We start from the raw sequence: 23031 nt of genomic DNA on the forward strand, positions 1-23031 counted from the left end.
AAAGGTAAAGAAGGAAAGATAAATACAAGTAGTTGGAAGGAAAGGAGGAAGTGGGTAGAAAGCGAGAAAGGGGAGCAAAAGGAAGAAAAGAACTATGAAAATAAGAGGCAAGGGAAAAGGAAGGGAGAAAAATTGAAGAGAAGGAAGTAATTGAAATGTCTAAAGACATGAAGTATCAGGGTAGGTGGAGGGGAAGAATGTAGTTTCTACAACAAAGTGGCTGCCTTCCCATTTGAATGTGAAGAAAGAAGTAAAGGGGTTCAGATTGTGTGTGGATGATATACAGAAAATTGAAGGCATTCTGCTCTAGTATTTCTGTCATTTCCTGGATGGGAGAAGTAATATGTAAAATGAAAAGACAATGGACAAGGTTTGAAGGGTCTATTGTGAATGAGAAGGAAACTCAGAAAAATTCCCAGGGAATAGGAGTACTTGACTGAGGACAGTTCAGGAAGAAGAGTCATTAGCACAGATCTAGTCCTTTCCTATCACTGACCTGCTTTAAGCACAGAGAAGAAAGGCAACAGGACTGACCAACATCTGAGTGTTTGTCCTCTGTTATGGCAGAAGGATTCTGGGCAAAGACGATCAATGAAAATGTAGGAGAGAGGCTGAAGTCAGAACTAGGGATGCTATCCTATTGGGAAAGAACTCTATTTGTATCAGCAAAGGTGTGTCTGGTGTGGGGCATGGAGTAGCCCCGTGAGTGTATACTTAAAGATACAGGAGTCAGAGGAAGGGAGAAAGAGCAAGCTAGAAGTGCTTCTCAGCCTGACACTGCAATAGAGTCCTCCTGGTGTCTGTAAACACTTCAGTCTCCTGGCCTCCAGCCTCTGTGATTAGGCCTGAGCTGATGATGCATCTTTGTCAACAAACTGCCACAGACCTTAGCTTCGACCCTTTCATAAGAAAGCTCATTTTGTTTTGTTTTTGTAACATAGGTTACCCATTATCTTAAAGAAGTCTCTGGAAAACCATCAGACTTTAAAGAGATGAGCAATATCAACATTTCCATATGCTGAAAAGTACCTTCTCTGCAGAATGATTGACCAAAACAAAAAAGAACAGTTAGAGGGAAGAGATGCGTTGAAAAGTATTGTACAGGGCCCTGTGTGAACCAGGAGCTGGCAAAGGAGGTGTGGCTCAACAGAAATATTTGTGACTTTTGACATAGGAATGGCAATGATTTTTGGTCTATGATCAGAATGGTTGAAACTCATGAATTTTCTGCTTGGATCATTCCTTGGAACTTGACGACCATACAACAAATTGCTGCAGACTGTAACTCAAAGCAGCCCTTTTTACTCCACTGTTTTATTGGTTTAGGAGTCCGGACCCTGCTTCTCTGTTCTCTGCTTAACGGTCTCATAAAGAAAATGGTCCAGGGTTGAGCTTTCATCACAACCTCAGTCAGAGGAGGCTTTGGCTCTGAGCTTCCTGGGATTTCAGCAGAGCTTATCTTCATGTAGACTTATAGCTTCCATTTGCACACAGGCACCAGACCCCCTTCGAGAGTTCACAGCTGAGCAGTCAGGCACATTTAGGGTCATGTCCATTCTGATTAACTCCCATCAGTTGACTGAATTATATCGGTAGGTTACTTCCCCCATGGCCACTGTAGCCTAACCATGAGAATGAGGTTGTGTCACGGGCACAAGGAAGTGAATTCCTAAGAATGTAGATCCAGGTGCCGGGGTCTTGAGACATCAGGCTGAGTGCAGAACGCAGGATGAGAACGCACAAGGAGGAGATGAGTAACCTCTATGACAGACATCTGGAAGTTGGAGAAACTGGGCAGGGACCAGAGTAACTCAGCATCTGCTGAGAATTGAGCCACAGCCAGACCAGTGCTCAATGGAGGTGCACATCTGGTAATGATAGGGTCAACTAGCAGTTAAGACAGAGGTCATCCTCAGGCTGAAGTAGGAGCTGCCATAAGACAGGAACAAAGAAGACCAAAGCTGGCACGTCAGAGGCTCACTTCACCTAACTTCACCCAGAACTCTTCAGTTCTGCATATTCCCCCAGCAGACAACATTGCTTTTCTACATTCAATGGCACTGTGGTCTTTTCTCTATCTCTATTCTACCTTCAAGTAACAATACTTAGAAGAGAGACTCAATGTCTTTATTGGTGAAACCTTGAAGGTAACAGGCAGATGAAAGGGTCATTTGCATATGCTACCTGTCCCTGATGGAGAATTTTAAGAGTTTTAGGGTAGAGAATACAAGGCTCACTGAGGAGAGATGAGCACATCTTTTGCCTTGATTGCTTCCACCCTGCTTATGCTGTTTCTTCCATTTCAGAATTTCAATGAAGTAAAACTGAATGACACAAACTAGATGCAGATCTAACTATATCTATCTGTCTCCTCAACGTTTGCTCTCTTTACAAACAAAAATGTTTCAAAGATACTGTAGCCATGCTGGTGATAAATCTAATAAATTTCCTGTATTCACTGGAAGTTTTTTTCTTTCAGGTTATATCCAAGAAGCATGTGTCATCCCTTGCCCATTTGATTGCAAATTAAGTGACTGGTCCAGCTGGGGTTCTTGCAGCTCATCTTGTGGGATTGGAGTGAGGATTCGATCGAAATGGCTAAAAGAAAAGCCTTACAGTGGAGGTCGGCCATGTCCCAAACTGGATCTCAAGAACCAGGTAAAATGAATTAATGAACATACATAAAGCTAAAATCTTCTTGAATTATCATTTCTGGTTTAAAAGTGGACTTATTCCCCTACAGCAAGCTCCACAAAGTTGAAAGGGAAACAAGGGCATAGACTAATATAACAGAATAAGAGGCAGAAGCGTTGTCTGATCTTGTATAATGAGAAAATCAACTTGGTACCCTTAACAATATTATATATACAAGATTACATCTAACTTATTTTAGACAGAAGCATAATTTAATATTTTAAAAATATGCAATACTTACATTGTTCAAATAGAAGCCATAAAATCGAGAGATTATCAATTAATTTATAATGTATTAATAAGCTCATCCTTAAAATCTCAGAAGTGATGGTCTAGTTTTCTTTTACCTAAATCTTTATCCTAATTTTCATTGCTGTCAATCTTGCCAATTCTTCTACAACTTTCTAAATCTATTTTGACTATTTCTCTACATGTTTCCCCCAGAAGCCATACCTATTTTTACAAGTGACATCCTGATGGATACCTTTCCATATTGCTGTCTAATAAAATTGTCATACTAAGCAGTCAGTGTTGACTAGAGCATATTTCAGCTTGTTCCAGTGTCTAAACTTTAGCATAAGAATTATAATGAAGTTAGAGTTTATCTACAGCTTCATACAGATAATTAGATTAGGGTTGATAATTTTAAAAATCAATTAAATAGATGGCACACAAGTGAAGCCAGCTAAAAGGTCTTTATCATAAGGGTAGTGATGTATATCTCACATGACTATGTGTATAATTTTATTGGGAACCTTTCAAATAGAGTAGATCCACCAGCCTCTGCTACTAATTGTGCTGTGTCCATCTCTTCTTTTCTAACTCCATTTTGATTTTGATAATATATAAGTTGTTGATGGGAAAGGAAATACCATATGAAACTGACAGACTACTTACTACAAGTTAGGAATCGATGAAAAAATATTTAAGTTGTAAAACTAGAGGAAATTAATGTATCTTTTTTGTTCTTAGTTGCAAGTCAATGGCCATTTTACCTTCTTGTAACATGTAAGACTTTTCTAGGAAACAAAGCAAAGGATTGTAAGAAACAGCATTAAGACAGTGACAAAACCTCATAAGTGTAGAAGCTCAATGGAGAGAAGCATGAAATAGTATTCATAAAAACGGGAAGGAGCAACCTCAGCAGAAATAAACCTTACAAAGTCATAATGAAACTTTGCAGTGAGGACGGTGACTTTCAGATGAATACTCTCCAAGAACATACTTTGACCATCTCAGGGGAATTTTCCAAGCTTTTACAATGGAAAAGAACTGCTAAGCTCTCATATTTATGAGCATCTTTGTTTATTACCACATCTTCCTCAGTTTTATCAGCTTCCAATAGATGCTGGGCCTATACAGCGTTAACCATTATTGTTGATATTGTGATTTTATAAATGGGGAGGATGATCGGTGACCACTAATGTGCAGAAACACATTGATTAAAGGTGACAATAGGAAAGAGTTAGTGACAGAAGTCTGCCTGTTGTGACTCAGAAGAAAATGTGCTGTGTGACATACTTACCAAAGATACAACACTCATGACCTTAAAAGGCAGCATGAGCTAGAAATTAAATCCAAGTCTGAGGATAATTTAGGTGAATCTGCTAAGTAAAAATTAAGCAAAGAAGGGCTGTCTGCAGGGGATGCTTCTAAGTTTTGAATTCAAAAAGCCAGCTGTAGCCAAACTAGTTGTATCCAGTTTAGTTTTTTTGGTCATCAGAAATTAACCCTTGATGTTAATGAGTAGAAATAAAATTTGTTGTGGAATTTGTTACTATATAAAGAAATTTCAGGTACATGGCCTGCATGTGCAAGTAAAAAGGTAATTCCAATCTATACTTCCTATCCTTTTTAACTTTATTTTATTGCAAATTGACAAATGATAGCTGAATATTGAAATGAAATGATGTTATTTCCTCTGAATATGTGAAGTGGTTAAGTCATTATAGTAGACATCAATCATTTCAGTCATTCTGTGCTAAATAACACTTGTGATTTACTCTCAGCAATTTTGATATGTGTGATAAGCTTTTATGAACTGTGTTAACCATGCTGTGACAGATTTCAGTTAAAAAGTAACTCCTCAGGTAGTTGGTGGCCACCATCCATTTTCCCACCTCCCCCTCCATTATTCATCACTCCACTCTCTTTCTAATGTGCTTCTTTTAGATCCCAAACCTAAGTGAGAAATGCACTATGTGTCTTCGTGTCTACATATCTTAAAATTTTGGTTTTTTGGGGCTAAGTCTTACTCTGTAGCCCAAGCTACCCTGGAACTCCCTATGTAACTCAGATTGGCCTTGTCCTTTCTGTAATCCCCCTGTTTCATCCTTCTATGTCTTGGAATTATAGGTGTGAGAAACCATACACAGCCAGTGTTTCTTGTTCTGTGCCTAGCTTATTCCACTCAACACAGTGTTCTCAATGTCTAGCCACATTTTTGCCATTGACTACACATCTGACTTTTTTGACTAGGTTGTTTCCCTTTGGATATGTACCCCATGTTCTTCCTTACTAATTGCTGCCAATCATGTAGGCTGATTGTAGAACTCAGCAATCAGGAACAGTGCTGCAATGTACATGGAAGTGTAGACATCTCTAACATACTTAAGTCAACTCAACATACAATTACAGAGCCAAATGGATTTCTTAAGACAGTTGTTCTATTTTACAATTCCACAAAAATGTACAAGACTTCTATTTTATCTACACATACTTTGTATCTTCCATACATTAATTGATTGGCTTAAGTCATAAACTTTCATACTCATTCATTAGTCTGTGAATAATAAGAGGAACTCCAACTGGACAAAGTAAGGTATTTAAAAGAAACTCACGGGGCTGGGGATTTAGCTCAGTGGTAGAGCGCTTGCCTAGGAAGCGCAAGGCCCTGGGTTCGGTCCCCAGCTCCGAAAAAAAAAAAAGAACCAAAAAAAAAAAAAATAAAAGAAACTCTCCTAAGACTAATTCCATCTCTAAAGCAAGGCCACTGATCCTTATTGATTCATTTTGTGGGAAGTTACCTATGGTGACATCATTAAATATTTGTTCTTGCCTGTAGTTGTGTCTTCTCCATGTGTTGCATGTAGATGTGTGTACAAACACATGTGTCCCTATGTGCATATATGTGTGCACGTGTGTGTGTATGTGTGTATGTGTATGTCTTGTGTTGCATATAGATCTTGTTTGGAGGACTCCATACTTTCTTAGTTTATCTAACAAAAATGTAGACTATCAAAGACTCTTGCTCTTTTGAAAATCATGTCAGCTTTACTGTTTATGTCAGATGTAACCAAATTACATTAGCAAGAGAGGCACAGTTCCTTAGGACCTTGGCATGAAGAAAATGCATTGTGTGTCACATTTAATCTAGTACATTGTTCATAAGAATATTGGAAATATTACTGGGTGAATGTTAATGTATTGACATACTTATTCTCCCTCTGTTTTATTTTTGGGGGTAGGGTATATGTGAGGGCAAGAGCTTTCTGATCTGACAAACACCCCGGCTTCTGCTGTATGGTTATGAATTGTCAACTTCTAGTCATGAGAGACCTAAATGAAAAGCAGTCTTCCCCATTGATGAGCGGGCGCCTCCCTCAACCTCAGAGAACACATTAGAGTAGTTTCTTATGTACCGATTATTATTTATATCCTCAAAACCATGGGTCCTTCTAGCAGAAAGAAATAATCTCTAAATTGCTTCCCAAGAGGTCTTTCAAGAGTGCCCTGAAGAACTTTGACATTTCGATCCCATTGGAGACCAGCCCCATGATAGAAGTGGAAAGGTTGCCATTGTGTACACACACCCATAAACTCTTCTGACTCCTTCAGTGAAATCAATATTTATAATTCCTCATAAAAGCCTCCCTTTTAAAGTAGAACCTATCAACCCTCTAGCTCTTGTTCTGGAAGCACCCCAGTGACAGCCATCCTTGAGTAGCTTCTGCTAAGTGTATTTGTGATGCTAAATAGCTCGCCATGCAGCTGTCCCTGAGCTCTTATCTTGGCATAAATACCTTCTACACAGTTTATTGGATTATCAGGTCAGTGGACTGATGCCCTTGACTCTGTTGTGCATAATAAAATAGACAATATATTTTAATTTTTACAGTCTAAATGTGTTGAATGGATTTAAATGCACTTGCACTGTATATTTTTTCTTTTTTTTTTTCTTTTGAAATGACGCTATTAGCAGATTAAATATGAGGGTGGTAAATCCCCATTGGATTTACATTTCCTTTTAAGAGTTCTTTCCATGATTGAAGTCAGAGGTGCTTTAGAAAAACCACGTTTTGTTTATACATCAAAGGCATTTTATTCACTGTTTGAATCCAGATCTTGTAAGAAATTCATTAACTATGCATTTTCGAGATACACTCTACCTAAACGCATTTTGGAGGATTTTAATGTCCCTGCCTTACTTAGAGGATATGAGTTAAGTATGTGTGTTCTCTAGAAATGATTGCTATTTTAAAGATGTGTCTCCTCCCCAGCGAAAGGTGACCTAAATCTGCAAATGAGAACAATGCTTTTCATTTTTCAAACCAGGGCAATCATGTTTCTAAGCTTCCTTCCTAACGATATGTAAATGTATTTTTACCATGCATGAACACATACCACACTTGAAGCTGAGAGATGGGTTCTGTGTGGTTTGACTCCACCTCACTCTGTGCTGCTTTATTCTATGAGCAGTGTGTTAACAGGCCCACTGCAGGTAACTGTCACCTCTCTTTGTATTGGTTTGTTTGTTTGTTTGTTGTTTTTGTTAGTTTTTGACTGAGAAAAATATGGCTACAACTACTTCATTTAGCCAAATTTGAGTGTCCTCACTCAGGCCCTGATTTAAACCAAATCATTCCTGGCTGCTTAGTTTAGACTGAGTACTTTGGAAAGATCCCCAGACTGAAGTGGAGGAGGAGGCCTTTCTCTTCAGAGTTAGGAGGAAGGCCACCCAAATTGACCCCTGATTGCACATCCAGCAGACCCCTCCTTCGGGGAATAGTAATTAGTGGTTGTGCCTTTAGTAGGAACTGTGTTCAGTGTGGAACATCACATGGTGAAGGATGAAGGGCTACAGAGGACTTTCATCTTTAAGAGTGTTTGGGAGAATATAGCAGGGTTGGTTGGAAATTCCTAGCATACTTCCTTTCTCTCTTACCCCAAAGCCCAGGCTTTCACTCCAGCCTGGGCCTCTGTGGTAGGCTGTTTGAACTCAGTAATCTTTATGGTGGCCACCTGTCAGAGGTATTCTGTACTTTGAAGGTGTGGCATCACCCTAACTCAGCTAACAGGAAAAGTGGTTTTTCTCTTTAGCTCTTTCCCAGGTGCCATCTCTAAGAAATATTGTTTTGCTTCTCAAGAGATCTCCTTCCCTAACACTTGTGCCCACACATACCCCATCTCTTCCCTGTGCGGAAGCCCTCTGACTGGTGAACATCTTTGAACCTTCATCATTATGAAGAGGCCTGGAAACACTCATGAGAAAGCAGTGAGTTTTTACCTGTTGTCCCCTCATCCTGTGGTTACCTTTATTGTAACCGTTGCTATTACTCCAATAAAGTGAACTGCCATTCTGTGTGCACTTGAATGCACTTTTACTTGGCTTTTACTAAGGGTGTTAATGATGTACTTCTAGAAATGTCCCGATAGTGCAGTTCTTAAGTCTGGCTTTATGACACTGTAAAATTAGAAGGTGGGAAAATATTGTGAGGTTTGGTTTTATAACTGTGTCACTGTCCCTCCCAAGACTCATATTAGCTCTAACCCCTTCACTGTAAACCACACTGAAATATTAGATAACAACTTCGTTATGAATGTCCCATCGTCTGTTCACAATTTTTGTGAAATCATTTCTTTTAACCAGATATGAAGCAGGAGTTATTGAGCCATTTCTAGAATAATACTGACAAAAATCTACATTTTGATCTTTCCCAAGTCTTCCATTTAAGTTATCAATGTGGAAGGAAAAGTCCCTCCCATTTCAGTCCTCGAGAACATACAGACCTGAATTAAACTGCAAGTGTGGTTTGTCATACCAAGGTGAGTCTGAAGACAGTAAACCCAAACTGGTGGGCTGCCATGCTTTTTAAACAGAAAAGAAAACCCTAAAATTAAAGGCTTAAGATATAGGTGAAAATATATTTGAAATGATGCACTGCTTCCCTGGTGTATCAGTTGATTATTTTCAAGATTTTTTTTTACCCAATTTTTATCCAGAAGGTAAATTTCTGGGTCCTGTATGGGTCCTTGCAGAACAGCTCTTGTCGGGTAGTGACTTGGTTTTAAGAGTCCAGGTAAGTTGTTTGTCTGAGAAACCTGGCTCTGTCTTTTGAAAACCAGAGTCGATTATTTCATAACTCCTATTGATCATGAACACAAAGAGAATAAGCAGGTTGAAGAGTTGCCATAGCAACTGTGTCCTGGGACCCTGCCCTCCGTGCTATGACTCAGTACACTAGAGAGGATCAGGAATGGGATTTCACTGAAAGTGTTTCTCTGTGCTGACTCTTCTGGTCAGGAAGGTTTATGAATGCTGCCACTTTTGAGCTATTTGCTCCCTGAAAGCCAGAACTGGTGGTAACTTAAACCCTAAGAAGAGCGGCTAGATGACTGACCTAGCTTTTCCTACCTAACTCAAACAAGGAATCACTTGCTCCCTTCATTCCACACCCAGAGTAAACCAACAAAAACCTTCCCATCCTACAGAAGAGACTACATTTTAAAAGAGCGTGAGTCACTGAGATATTTAAAGTGTTAAGACACAGTCAAGTTTGGGCTCAAGTTGAATCATTGTAAGTCCCAGTTTTGTAATTTCTTAGGTAGGGAGCTGATGGCCACTTTTTAAATTTATTAGTGTCGAATATAAAATTGAAATATCCATTTCCTGTATTATCACAATCAATGTATCTATTTATTCTATCTACCTATCTATCTATCATCTATCATCTATCTATCTATTTGTGTCTATATGTGTGGGCATGTGGGTGCATGCACACATGTATTCATGTACACATGTACACACATGCCACAGCACATATGTGGAGGGCAAAAATCATCTAAGAGAACCATTTTTTTCATCATATATGTCATTGATTGAATTCGGGCTTATCAGTGAGCACCTTTAATTAAGAAGCCATCTCACCACCTTGGCACATAACAGATGTATGATAAATGTTAGATATGACCATTTCTCCCTAAATGTTAGCATGTAATTATGTCCTCTCAGCTTGCCTTTTGGAGTCAATCTGTGCATGCTGCACTTTCTTTACATCCAGGTATAGGGACATTTCTAGTCAAACAGTTAGGTTGTAAGGACTCCTCTCTGATGTTCAGTAAAGTCATTTTACTTCCTTCCAGAACATGCTATTTGGTACTACATATGTTTTTCTTACTGGAATAAGGAATGTGACTTTAATTCAATTAAAACTAATTGTGTGAACTTGCAAATGTTATGATTCGTTTTAAATGATTTAGAGAATTCACAGGCGATAAAGAGACAGGAACGTAATCTGTAAATTTTTTACAAAGCACACATTGCCACTCGATTACTAGCCAGGGGTAGAAATAACCCATGGACAATTCGAAATGTCACCATGATCCTTCATGACTGCCTCACTCTACCAAAGATGGCTGGTTTCCAGGCTGGCGATGCTGCCGCCTCAGCGTGTATACTTACTCACTTCATACACCCTTCACACTAATACTTTATTATATTATACATAGTGTATTTCATTATTTTCTTGTTATTAGACAGTTGGCTTGTTTGTAGTTTAGAATTATTGCAGAAAATGCTGCCATGGCCATTCCTGTATGGCTATTCCAGTGCACACAAATCTATGGAAGAAGAGGCTTTCTAGCTGTAGAATATTATGCATTCAACTTTAGGGATAAGTGCACACTTCCAGTTCTAAACGATCATAGGTCTTCCTATGCTCATGTTCCCCTTCATGTTCACTCAACCCTTCTTCCTCACAAACAGCTGTCCTCTCTTTCTCTAATCTACTTCTATGTCCTGTATTCTGTTATGGACAAAGCAGTTTCATGAACTTTCTGCACCACAAATCTGATTATATCTAAATATATCTGGCGTCTTTTATTTCCTTGATGTGAAGTGGCAGCTATAGGATATGTTTTCTCAGACTCATTATGATTTGACCCCAACTCTGTTTATCAGTATAAAGTCATACACTCAAATACCAAAGCCATCATGCTGTGGGAGTTTCAGGATGATAGACTACGGTATTCTGTCTTCCCTGTCAGCCTTCAGCTAAGATTTCTCAGAAAGTCTGAGAGTTTCACATTCTTAGACTGATCAGATAAATCAACTGAATTTTCCAAATACAGTATCTTCTTACTGAAAATCTTTTTCCATTTACTTTGCCACAACCAGACATTGTTTAATGATGTTAGATGTTTGGGGTCTATTCTATTGCCCTTTCTGTAGGAAAGACCCATCAAGTTTATTACATTTGCATTAAAATTCTGTTCCACTGTCATTTAAATATAGATTGTTTAAGACAGAATAGAGTTGCTGCCTTATTACCATAAGAGAAGTTTCTTTTGCTTAGTTGACAAGGAAGAGATGTGGTGTTTATTATTAACGCTGAAAACAGGTACAAAATTCATTATAATGTATCCTTCTACAGGATTTCTCCAAACAGCACACACTGTCCAAAGCCTATCTTCTACTCTGAAACAGAACAATCTTGTCATTGTCATTAGACTGAAGGCAAATTAGTTTGAGCAACAATGAAAGGAATCAGTGTGGATTGACCTGGCTGTCTGGAACATCCTATATAAACTGTAGACAAGCAGGGAGAAAGTGGCCTAAACCTGTGTGGAAACCATAATACCAGAGTGAAGGAAGTTGCTGTCACTTTTCTCTGCATATGTGTAATATATGCTGTCTTGTTTAGAAATGTTACTGAAATTCAACCTCCTCTTCCCCATCTGTTCACCTAGTTTATACTATTCAACCCACCTATCTTTTTTATCTCTTCCCATGAACTTTGCTTGATCTTTTCCTTCAATATTATGTCATCATCATTACAAGCTACCACCACCACCACCACCACCACCACCACCACCATCATCAATCACTAGCATCATCAACATTAATTAAAATTGGTAGTCATATTCTATTAGGCCAGATTCTTCCAGAAGCAGTACCATAGACAACATTCCATACCACTAATTTTATTTCTCAGATGCCTAGAGAACACCATTAAGGGCATGAATGCGAATAGAGCAGAGAAGAGAAAGAAGGGAAAGAAGGGTAAGAAGTATGTTATTGAGCCAGGAACCATGGGGCTACCAACCCTGCAGGTACCTTGTAGAGTCTGAACCATGGTACCATGTCTCCAGCTTACCATACCTGAATGTAGGAGGGCTGCTCCAGCCAAGGTAGCCGAGGGGGAGGAGCGTTGGCTGGGACAAAACTTGGTCTTTTGATATATTTAGAATTGCCTTTTAATAATAAAACATTTACCTGCCTTAAGTCTAAGTTGCTCTACAGTGGTAACTTACCTGCTTGTCTGAATTCCTCTGAAGCCAGAAACTCTGGTATTTAGCACCTCATTATAAAACATCTGGAGATTAAGTAAAGTAGCCTTTGTTCTTATCTCCAGAGGAACTTCAAGAAGGTCCTTACTCCCAGCCTGCTAGTTAAAAGTCACAGAGAAAAAAAGAGGAAACTTTGAAAAGTGATTTTAATCTTTATTTCTAAGTTCATTTTCTCCGAAAAGTTCTCCCTTACTCTCTTTGTCCCCAGCATTTATCTGTCTTTCACAATACATGATCACATGATAAAAAGCTCACATAAATTCAAATCATAAACTGAATAAGAAGTTTACAACAGAGATGCTTACATGCATATCCATTAAGAAAAATGATCTGGCTAAACAATTGTTATTTGTCACAAGCTCAATGGGTTCATAGAAAGTAAAAAAAAAAAAAAAAAACATAATTTTGACTAAGTTATTCTTGAAATTTTGTAAAGATAAACCCAGTCAGTGTTTTATCATCTGTCCTTGCACATACAATAAACCATTAGTTCCCTTTACAGGACCTTTTGCTAATTGTTTTACCACCTCTTGTAATGTTTTCTAAGCTGTAGATATGTCCTTTCTATCCCAGAAACAATTAACTGGTGACTCTTAAAGACTGGCAGAGTTCTCTCAGCAGTTTTAATATCAGAGAGGGCTTTAACAACAGTCCTATTATAAAGGGCTTAATTATTACTAGTACAATTTTAGAAATTCTTATAGAATCATTATTAACAATTAGGAAGCAATCGATTTGTCTATTTAACATCACTACAAGGCAGTACATCTATGTTCTCCAGAAATCTGCTCAAAAGGGTGGGTGCTAATGCCTAGTGATTATTATATATATATATTTAATAGTAACAGGAAAGGCATATCAGCTGCAAGAAGCAGGGATGAAGTCTCTATGGAACCTTGCCTCACAGAGCTCACCCATCATAAGCCATGCAAAAACAGTGGGTCACCTCCAGGAAGGCCACCTACCAGTCTCAGCCTATCCTGGATGGCTCCTGATACCCAAAAAGCCCGGAAGTTTGCAAATTTTATGATTTTTTTCCCTATTTGAGGGAAAATCAAGTCAATGATTCCAAGCTGAACATAAGTAGTCTCCCTCTGTCCAGGTTAAAGCCCTTAAGCCCAGGCATGGAGGTGCCGGGTGGTAGACTGTGACCAGAGCAGAGTGAAAAGTTTCTGGTCAGATTATCACTATGTGATAAGAACAGAAATACTGAAGTGACTGCGCTCATTTCTTAATTAGAGATAATGATTTGTCTGTTATATCAAAGCACAAGTGTCCCTCTTTCCCACCAAGAATAGGCTCCACTGTGGCTGATTTGGAGTAAAGTAGTGTCAGGAGCACTTGCTGCTTAGTCACATGTGGTACCCAAATGCTGACTCTTTGTCCTTGGTTAGTGCTAAATCTGGAAAAAGGAAAAGAGTAAATCTAGATGCAGAGGCCAAATCCTACACAGTTCTGGAGGACAGAGAGGGCATTCAAAGTGCGTGGACCTACCTGCCAAGCTTTTCATTCATTCATTTCACCATATATTTAATCTTTTCTGTCTTTGCTACCAAGTGTAGCTTCGTTCACTTAACAGTAAGTATAAGCATGCAGTGGCACTGCTTGTGAGTCATTCAGTGTTCTCCTGTGAAAAAATATCTGGATAAAGTAAATCCCCAGGTAGACTGGCTTTGGGACAATAAACAGCTCAAGTGGTCATGGAACCTCAAAATATCAATTGCTGACTTCTTCACTGTGTCTTAACATGAGCTTGTCTTGGGTGTGTATTCCACCCCAGGCCTATACGAATTAAATCAGAATTTCTGGGAATAGGATCCAACTGTCGATATTTGCTTAATTACCAGTGAGTCTGGTGTGCACTCAGGTCTAAGAATTGCTATGTAAGGCAAACCCATCATCTGGTAAATGAGGTATCCAGGGCTCACAGAAGTGGCATGACATCTAATTACTGAGTAGAGTAGGGGTCCTGACTTACAGCCTATTTTTCTTCCCTTCTTGAACATCCCTTCCATCCAAATGAACATAGCTACAATAAGAAACACCACATTCACCGGTCTCTCATAGCAAGCAAGGGAGGAGCATCCGGATTTCATCCTGAAGCACTTCACCCTGACCTTCATTCTGCTTGTACCACCAAGACTGAGTGGCCTGGGCCACAAACAGGCACTTTTTAGGAAAGCATTCCACTGAGCTCAATGATGTCTCCTAACAGTTGTCTGACCCTCAGATATGGAAGAACATACCTGTATAAATACATGCCACTCTGTATGCAGACAAGTAAACATTCCACCTCTAATGGCCTCGTGATTTTGGTTACAAAATGGAGGTGAAAAATTAAGGAATATTTTTATTAGAATACTAATGTTAGGAAAAAAACTAAAATAAAGGTCAACACATTTTCCTTTGCATCTTTAACAAATACTGTATTATGCTCATGGTGTATAATTAGAGGTGTTAGAAATGGACAGGTGGAAGTATTATTTAGGAAAATATAATAATGGAAGTGAATAATGCGTGCATTTATTCCACTCCAACACATATTTCAATCATCTTCCAAAAAGAAAATGCTTACTGTGGCTACAATTTTTTAATGTTCCTGTCTATAGTTGGTGTGTCTGTTGTTTTTTATTTTATGTATATAAATACACTGTCGCTGTCTTTAAACACACATGAAGAGGTCCTTAGACCCCCATTACAGAGAGTTATGAGCCACCGTGTGGTTCTTGGGAATTAAACTCCGGACCTCTGGAAGAGCAGCCAGTGCTCTTAACCACTGAGCCATCTCTCCAGCCCCATGTCTGTTACTTGTTTTGTTGTTGTTGTTTTTTTTTTTTTTTTTACTGTGTGGTGATGTAAACAAATAGTAGAGGAAAACCACACACATCACGGGGGAAAATAGGAAAAGAGAAAGTAATGACACACCACAAAGCCTTTAGAGGGCACCATCCTAAATCCCTTAGCCCCGCTTTCCACTAGGTTCCCCCTCTTTAGGTTTATGATCCTTCCCAGTAGTACCATGATAGGGACCATACAGCTTTGGGGCATGTTTAAGATAAGAGACTACCGTAGTGTGAATGAGAACTTTCAGTGGTAGTACGTTTCTGATGGATACTAGTAGTTCTCAAAAAAAGAATAAAGGAGAACTCAAATAAATGAAAAGGTTTGGCAGGAGGCTTGCAGTGTATTTGTGCCATCATTTGTACATTATTTCTTTCAGTGACTAGTCACAGGAGCAGAGGGCACACTGAGAAACAACTGAAAAGGCTCCCATACACTCTTCACTCTCCTCTCTTGGATGTCTAATCTACGAGTGAGATTTATCAAATTAACATTTTGGACATATTGAGGTGGAAAATTAAGTGATATTTTATTAAAATATCAACATTAATAAAAACAGCTAAAACTTTCCTCTGGTGACATGTTTTCTTGCCGAGAATTCTTCCCTGACACCTTTTAGAGGTGGTGCAGAAAGAACCCGATGCCATTTTGCAGTGTATTTGGTGTAAATAGCCAGTGCCTCACTCCTAGGATAAACGGCAGACACCCAAACAGCGTAATCATGTACTACCTTACCTCTCCTTTTTGCCTGCCCTCAGTGAAAAGGAAACCACAGTAAAAATTGTTCCTGTAAGTAGGTTTTATAGACTTAGTTCTCCATACATAATTGTTTAAGACATTAAAGAGCTCCTGGGGTTGGACACTGAGACAATGGAACTAAATACAGAATGAAAGTTAGAAGTGCCTGCAGACATCAGGCACTTAAAGGTTGATTTAGTGTGTGTAGTCTCGGTGCATATTTGAGATGTTTCATTGTACAAATGCCTGCTGTCTACACCCAGCCTCCAATGCCAAGGCTGTAAGAAGCAGGTGTTTTAACTTCTAATTCTATTTTAGTTTGCTAAGGACAGGGCACTCACAAATGCATCACTGAGTTTTACTGTATGTTTTTGAGACTTTTGTCAAAACGTAGGATTCGGCAGCTTTGTGTGTTTGTCTCTGGGCCTTCTATTATGTGTCATTGATCTGTACATCCACTTTTGTGTCAAAACCAAAATAGTGTTTGTCACTATGGCTCTGAAGTACAATTTGAGCTCAAATAATGTGATTCCTCTGACTGTGTTCTTTCTGCTTATAATTGCCTTTGCTGTCTGTCAGGGTCTTTTTTGTTCCCATATGAATTGTAAGATTGTTTTCTCCAGTTCTATAAAGAATGCTGCTGGAATTTTGATGAAGTTTGCATTGCATCCATGGTTTGATTGTGACCATACAACCATTTCCATAACAGTAAATCTTCTAATCCAGGAGTGTGGGAAACATTGTATTAAAGAAGACAAGCCAGACTTAGAGGAGTAATAGGTGTATTGTCCCTCATACATGGATCTTAGACTCTAGCTGTTAATATACATACCCAGGTAAGAATAAATATGGGCGAAGTACAGAAGAGTCTAAAGAGTCAGTAAAACTGGGAAGGGAGAGGCTTTAAGATTGGAGGAAGACAGCAGAACAAAGTGGAAATACTGGAGAGAGAAGCTGATCAGTTGATCAAGGCAAACACATAGAGTAAAGAAGGTAGAATCAGTGAAGGTATTATAAAAATGAAACCCATCCCCATAGAAACTATTAAAGTAATAAATATAAAATACAAAGTTCATGTTACCTCCTAATGATAGAAAGAGTAAAGAAGAAGGTATTTTAGAAGTAAACGATTTTTTTTTTGTCAGACTGTTCCTTTGACATATTGAAATTATTTTTTTTTTGCTGTGAGTGAATTATATGACATTTGGGAAGAGACTTTGCATGTGTGTTTTGATGTGTTATAACCACATTCCATGTCAGTCTTGTGTTTACAGTCCTTGAGGCTTCCCATGGTGGTTTCATTGCTCTATGTACAGCAGCCAGACCTAGGAGCTACAAATGTAGAATCTAGCCCTAGGGAAGAGAAGAAGAAGGAGGAGGAGGAGGAGGGGGAGAAAGAAGAAGAAGGTGAAGAAGAAGGTGAAGAAGAAGAAGGTGAAGAAGAAGAAGGTGAAGAAGAAGAAGAAGGTGAAGAAGAAGAAGAAGGTGAAAAAGAAGAAGAAGAAGGAGGAGGAGGAGGAGGAGGAGGAGGAGGAGGAGGAGAAGAAGAAGAAGAAGAAGAAGAAGAAGAAGGTGAAGAAGAAGAAGAAGAAGAAGGAAGAAGGAAGAAGAAGGAAGAGGAAGAAGAAGAAGAAGGAGGAGGAGGAGGAGGAGGAGGAGGAGGAGGAGAAGAAGAAGAAGAAGAAGAAGAAGAAGAAGAAGAAGAAGAAGAAGAAGAAGAAGAAGAAGAAGAAGGTGAAGAAGGTGAAGAAGGTGAAGAAGAAGAAGAAGAAGAAGAAGAAGAAGAAGAAGAAGAAGAAGAAGAAGAAGAAGAAGAAGAAGAAGAAGGAAGAAGAAGGAAGAGGAAGAAGAAGAAGAAGAAGAAGAAGAAGAAGAAGAAGAAGAAGAAGAAGAAGAAGAAGAAGAAGAAGAAGAAGAAGAAGAAGAAGAAGAAGAAGAAGGTGGTTTCCCACCCATCCATGGGATGTGTTTGCATGGCTTGGTTTGTCCCACTCTTATCTTTTTGGTGAAAAAATATGCTGAACCTTTTTTTGTTCCACTGACTTGGCAACTGTATACATTTCCACCTTTTAATGAATACTGGTTCTCCTATAGCTGAGTGAAGGTATATGTAAGTAAGCTGGAAGAAGTGGAAGGTTTGATCAGTTCAAGGATGGAAGGAAGCCTTGCAAACTGGATCAGTAGGTGAGTTTCTACTGACCTGAATCTTCCTAGATTCTTTAGCTTTAGGAAGATAAAGCTTCATTGACTAGAGCATTGCAGTCAAAGAGCCCCATGTTCAGGAAACCAAATAAGAGAGCTGACTTGTAAAAGATTGGAAAGTAGCTGAGGTGGTCATTTAACTCCAAATAAAGAGAGGGGAACTGATGAGAATAGAAGGAACTTGGTGAGGTAGGAATGAGATGTCAGCCGCCTCACATGAATTATTGCCTGTCCTTTGGAACAGCACATTATTCAGAAATGCTGAAATCTGTTCAGGCTTATTACTTAATTAAAAGCAAGTTATGGGAATTTTCAATCTATATATAATTTATATCATTTCCAAGTCACATATTTCCCATAAGTTCATTGACTCTAATCATCAAAAAGGTATTGCTATACCTAGGTACAGCCACATTCTTTTCCTTCTTTTCTCCAGCAGATGTTAGAAAAGAAGCTGTCACAGTGGCAGCAATTGATATATGAAAGTATAAAAGTTGGCATGGAAAGATTAATTTTCTGTACTTAATGCCCTTGGTTCTTGGAAACTTTGCTCTTCTTTCACAGTGAGTCCCAGGGCTTCACTGTCTGGGAGGCTGTGGACCAAGGGTAATCCTCTGCTCTGTTTTAAGATGAACCAAAGTGGACCCATTGTTGCTCTAATGAGTTTGTAAGAGTCGCTCTTTGCTGAGATAGCGGCTCTTTCTTTTGAATGACTACTATGTGGAAGTAAGAAGAAGCAGTTTTATCAACGTGGAAAACTTATCACCATTAGAGTGAGCACAGCATAAAATATATATACCAGATGTTTCAAATGCCTAAATTTGGAAGAAAACATACAATTAATTTACATTTTAGTACTAAGAACAAATTTTAATTTATTCTGATTAACTACTTTATAGCCCATCCAGAAGAACATTTGAAGGAGTTATGGAAAGGCTATAAAAAGAGTTATAACCAAAAGATGTCATTTAGTTGGCACAGGAACAAGAGGGATAATTTTATGCCCAATGCCCACATCTCTCCACAGAGTTCAAGTTTCACTTGCCTGGAACCTTTGATTGAATTACAAACCTGGAATCAATATGATGAGAAGCAGATTAACTCACTTAATTACAGGTTGTGCCAAGGTTTAATACCTCTGCAGACCAGGTAAATTGTTCTAATGTATGCTGCAGACTTCCCTCTTAACTGCCGTCAAGTTGATGAGAAAAACATGAATAGATTTCTTGACGAGAATTATTGTAAAGGGTACTGCCTCTAGTGAAAACTGATGGTTCCAGCTCAAAACTTTCCTGTGGATGTGACATGTTTGCAATTCTGAGCGGTGCTGAGAAAAAAGTAGGTGTCTCATAATGCCTGACACGTAATCAATACGCAGTACAATGCATTGTTCTTGTTATCCCAGTGCTACTACCAAGGCTTGAGAAGGTCTCGGTAACCCTGTATATGACAAACCTTCTACATGCCCAGATCTCACAGACGAGGGGAGAGAGCTGAGCTACAGAGTGGGTTATTTGGAGCACTAAGTGTTTGCTGTTTTAATGTTGATGTTTTTAATTTGTTATCAAACCTTTCAGATTAGGAATAAAAATTGAGTTCCTAATTTGTTTTTTAAAATATCAGATTGTCTGATAAATTTGAATCTGAAAATGCCTGTTCTCTTCAAACAGCACATAACAATATAGAGTCGCAGTAATTTCCAACCCCAATAATCCTGTATAAAAACCACACAACCTTGCTATTATAAACTATATGCCTAGATTGGGCAGATCTATCACCATCTTAATTTATTCTCCAGCTAAGAGACCCTTTGTTACTTGCAGTTTTTCCTGGCCACATGGTTCTGCTCCATATTGGCTTACACCTCTTTCTCAGTCCTCCCTTTCTCTTCTCCTTTTCCTCTTCTCTCTTCCCTCCACCTGCCCCCACTCTCTAAGATCTCCAGTTTTACCTTTCCCTTCCACTGCCCAATCATAGGCTCTAGTTTTTCTTTGACCAGTTAGAATGGGGAGAAGTTTCACTTGAAATCACCTGAGTACGTGATCCTTGGTAGGGCAGCCCCTCCTTAGGAAGCAGAATTAACATCAGAGTGCACAGGGCACCAGGGTACCAGGGTACCAGGGCAGCCCATAACAACACAGTGACCATCTTTCTTTATTCTTACTGCTATCAAGGCCCCTAAGATCTGTTCTAATTTATTGTTTAATTCTCTCTCTCCCTCCCTCTCTCTCTCTCTCTCTCTCTCTCTCTCTCTCTCTCTCCCTGTGTCTGCCTGTCTCTCTCTCTCCCTGTCTCTGCCTGTCTCTCTGTCTCTGTCTCTGTCTCTCTCTCTCTCTGTCTCCCTCTCACACACACACACACACATACACACACTTCTATATGTTAGTATGTGTGCATTCATGCATTGTACGTGTGTGTGTGTGTGTGTGTGTATACACATGTTCACATACTGTGACAGAGGCTTGTGATATCAGAGGAAGGTTTTCTATTTTGAAACCTGAGTGAGATTATTTTATGCATCTGTAGCAAATGTCTAGAATCTGCGGATGCTCAGGTCCCAGGTACTTGATTTAGTACTTGCCCTCCTAACCATATGGAAATGCTGTGTCTCGTGGTTCTTAGAAGCTCCTCATATACAGTAATTGTTAGTCTTCATGTGAATGTGAGGGTCATGGAATTCTTAGTCCAAGCATCAACAGCCAGGCTGGTCTTTTTTTTTCCACGTGGAGAGGTTTAATGAAAGGACTAGACAAGGGAGAGGGATGAGAGAGAGAAGAGGAGAAGAGGAGAGGAGAGGAGTAGAGGTCAGCCATGAGCATGTGGAGAGAAGGTGGGAGGGTAATGGGGTGAGAAGGGACAAAGGGGAAAGAAGGGAAGAGCAAGAGCAGGCTGGTCTTTAGCATATGTGACAAGAGGAGATATGTCAAATAGAAAATGGCTTTTTATGTTTCTATAATTAATTTATAAGCAAAACTAAAAGTAGTCATATAAAATGCATGATTTTTCTTTCTGCTTTGATGGATAGATGTTTGTCACAACCCTTGGAGAGCTAAATTGAAATTTGGAACTGATGAAATTCCGGGGCAGAATATGGTACAACGGCACATTGTGAGTCTTCCACTCTGTTTTCCAAACTGTGTTGTCCTAGATACCCTAGTCTTTTTGTACAAGCTTTATCTGCAACAAACATCAGGCATGCTGTGCCTTAGCTGGACTCACTTGACTAGGAGCAGGGCTGCCCCCCAGCTAGGAAGATCTAAGAGGAAAAGCTCACGCAAGCTAACATAGCAGTCCAAACCCATTTGGCAGATACTTCTTGGGTTCAGGGTTCAGAGCAGTGATCTCTAGGAGTCAGGAAGTGGCTTTCTCAGGATGCTGCAGGTTCTCCGAATTGAGCCAGGAGCAGCTTCACTGGCTCGTGCTGCTGCTGTCTATGGCATTAATCAAATGAAACACATGCTTCTCAAAGTTGTTTCTGTACTCTAACATGAGAGACAAGACCAACGTGGAGTGATTCATATACACCGAGAGGGCTTAGTTCTTAACAGAGGCTCTGGGTTTGATGAACTCAGGCCGCGTGAGCTAGAAATGCCACTCTGAGCTGCAAGAGGATCCTTCCGATCCTTTCCCCCAATGCTGTGTTTACAGTACTTCCTGTCTGTTCCTGCCTGCTAATTGCTCATCTTTATTCCGAGTGTGAAACATGTAGAGCCCTTATTAAATTATTCCAGTTGAAATGGGATAAAAATTAGAAAAATTTCACTTAAAAGCCATTTAGGAAAGGGCACTCACATCAACGTTTATCTGGACTGAAGAGAAAGCTCAGCAGCTAAGATAACACGCTATTCCTGCAGAGGACTGAAGGTCGGTTCTCAGTATCCATTCTCTGGCTACTCACAAGTCCCTGTAACTTCAGCTCCAAGGAGCCTGAGGCTCTCTTCTCTCCGTCTTTGTATCCCCGCACGTTAGAATACACACATGCGCGCGTGCACGCACACACACAAACATACAAAAAATTAAAATATTTAAAACCAGTGATTCTCAAACATTTAAAATCCTTTATACCTCAACTCAAACTCTATCCAAAAGAACTTCTGTTTATGTGGCCTGCATCTCTCTATGTTTGCTATAGCCAAAATTTAAGGAGAAGAATTGAAAAATACAGTGTAAGTTCATCTTAAATAATTAAAATCCCCACAACCTGCTACATTATATTAATGCAGGTTTCCCAAAAAACAAAACAAAAAAACATGTTCACAGACATGGAGTAGCTTTTGTTATGTGATATGTTTTTATATTTTGGAAAATTTCTTTAACTATGGAAGATAACTATAGCCTTATATGTACTTCTAATTGTAGTAATTTAGAATAGGCTGGTTTAATAAAATTTTTGAAGAAGCTGTATATACACATGCATATAGAGAGAGTATATATATATTTATATACAAAACATATGTGTGTATATATATTGTTATCTTCCATATATATATATATATATATATATATATATATATATATATATGAAATATCTGCCAGGCTATCAGGTATTCTAGGTAAATGAGTAATTCACTCATTTTTTTAATATCATGCATTGATCTTTGAGAAAATATTTGACCATTGGCATATGTTAAAAGTTAACACCTTGTTCTTTAACACCATCAATAAACTTAGAAAAATCTAAGGTCTGGGAGGCTTCTGGAATGATGGAGGTCAAAGAAAGTTTTCCTAAAGTCTAATTGTCACTTAAATGTTGTTGTTGTAAATGAGTACGAGTACCTGCTTTCCTTCATTCATTATCTTGGAAGGCATCTGAAAAATATAGAAGACGATGCAGCCTTAGTGTGCTTGCAAACATGGCCTCATGTGGCAGTGCTATCCCAGAACCACAGAAGCCTGTGAGTGCCTGCTCAATCCCATCCTACGGTGCCTTTTCTTAGGAAAGTCATGGGGCTTCATTGTGCACCTGAAGTCTTCTGTACTCATTTCAGA

The 23031-nt window shown here is 39.1% G+C and overlaps 1 protein-coding gene across 1 annotated transcript in view; it reads left to right on the forward strand.

Moving 5' to 3' along the window:
- The window catches only part of Thsd7b (thrombospondin type 1 domain containing 7B), a 902908-nt gene that overhangs the window by 684332 nt on the left and 195545 nt on the right, over positions 1–23031 (forward strand). Inside the window, 1 exon segment of the mRNA NM_001191669.2 lies at positions 2480–2658. Within this exon segment, the coding sequence (NP_001178598.1) occupies positions 2480–2658 (179 nt within the window).

The sequence above is a fragment of the Rattus norvegicus genome, chromosome 13, assembly GCF_021556685.1.
Source record: "Rattus norvegicus strain SHRSP/BbbUtx chromosome 13, alternate assembly SHRSP_T2T, whole genome shotgun sequence".
NCBI classification, from domain to species: Eukaryota; Metazoa; Chordata; class Mammalia; order Rodentia; family Muridae; genus Rattus; species Rattus norvegicus.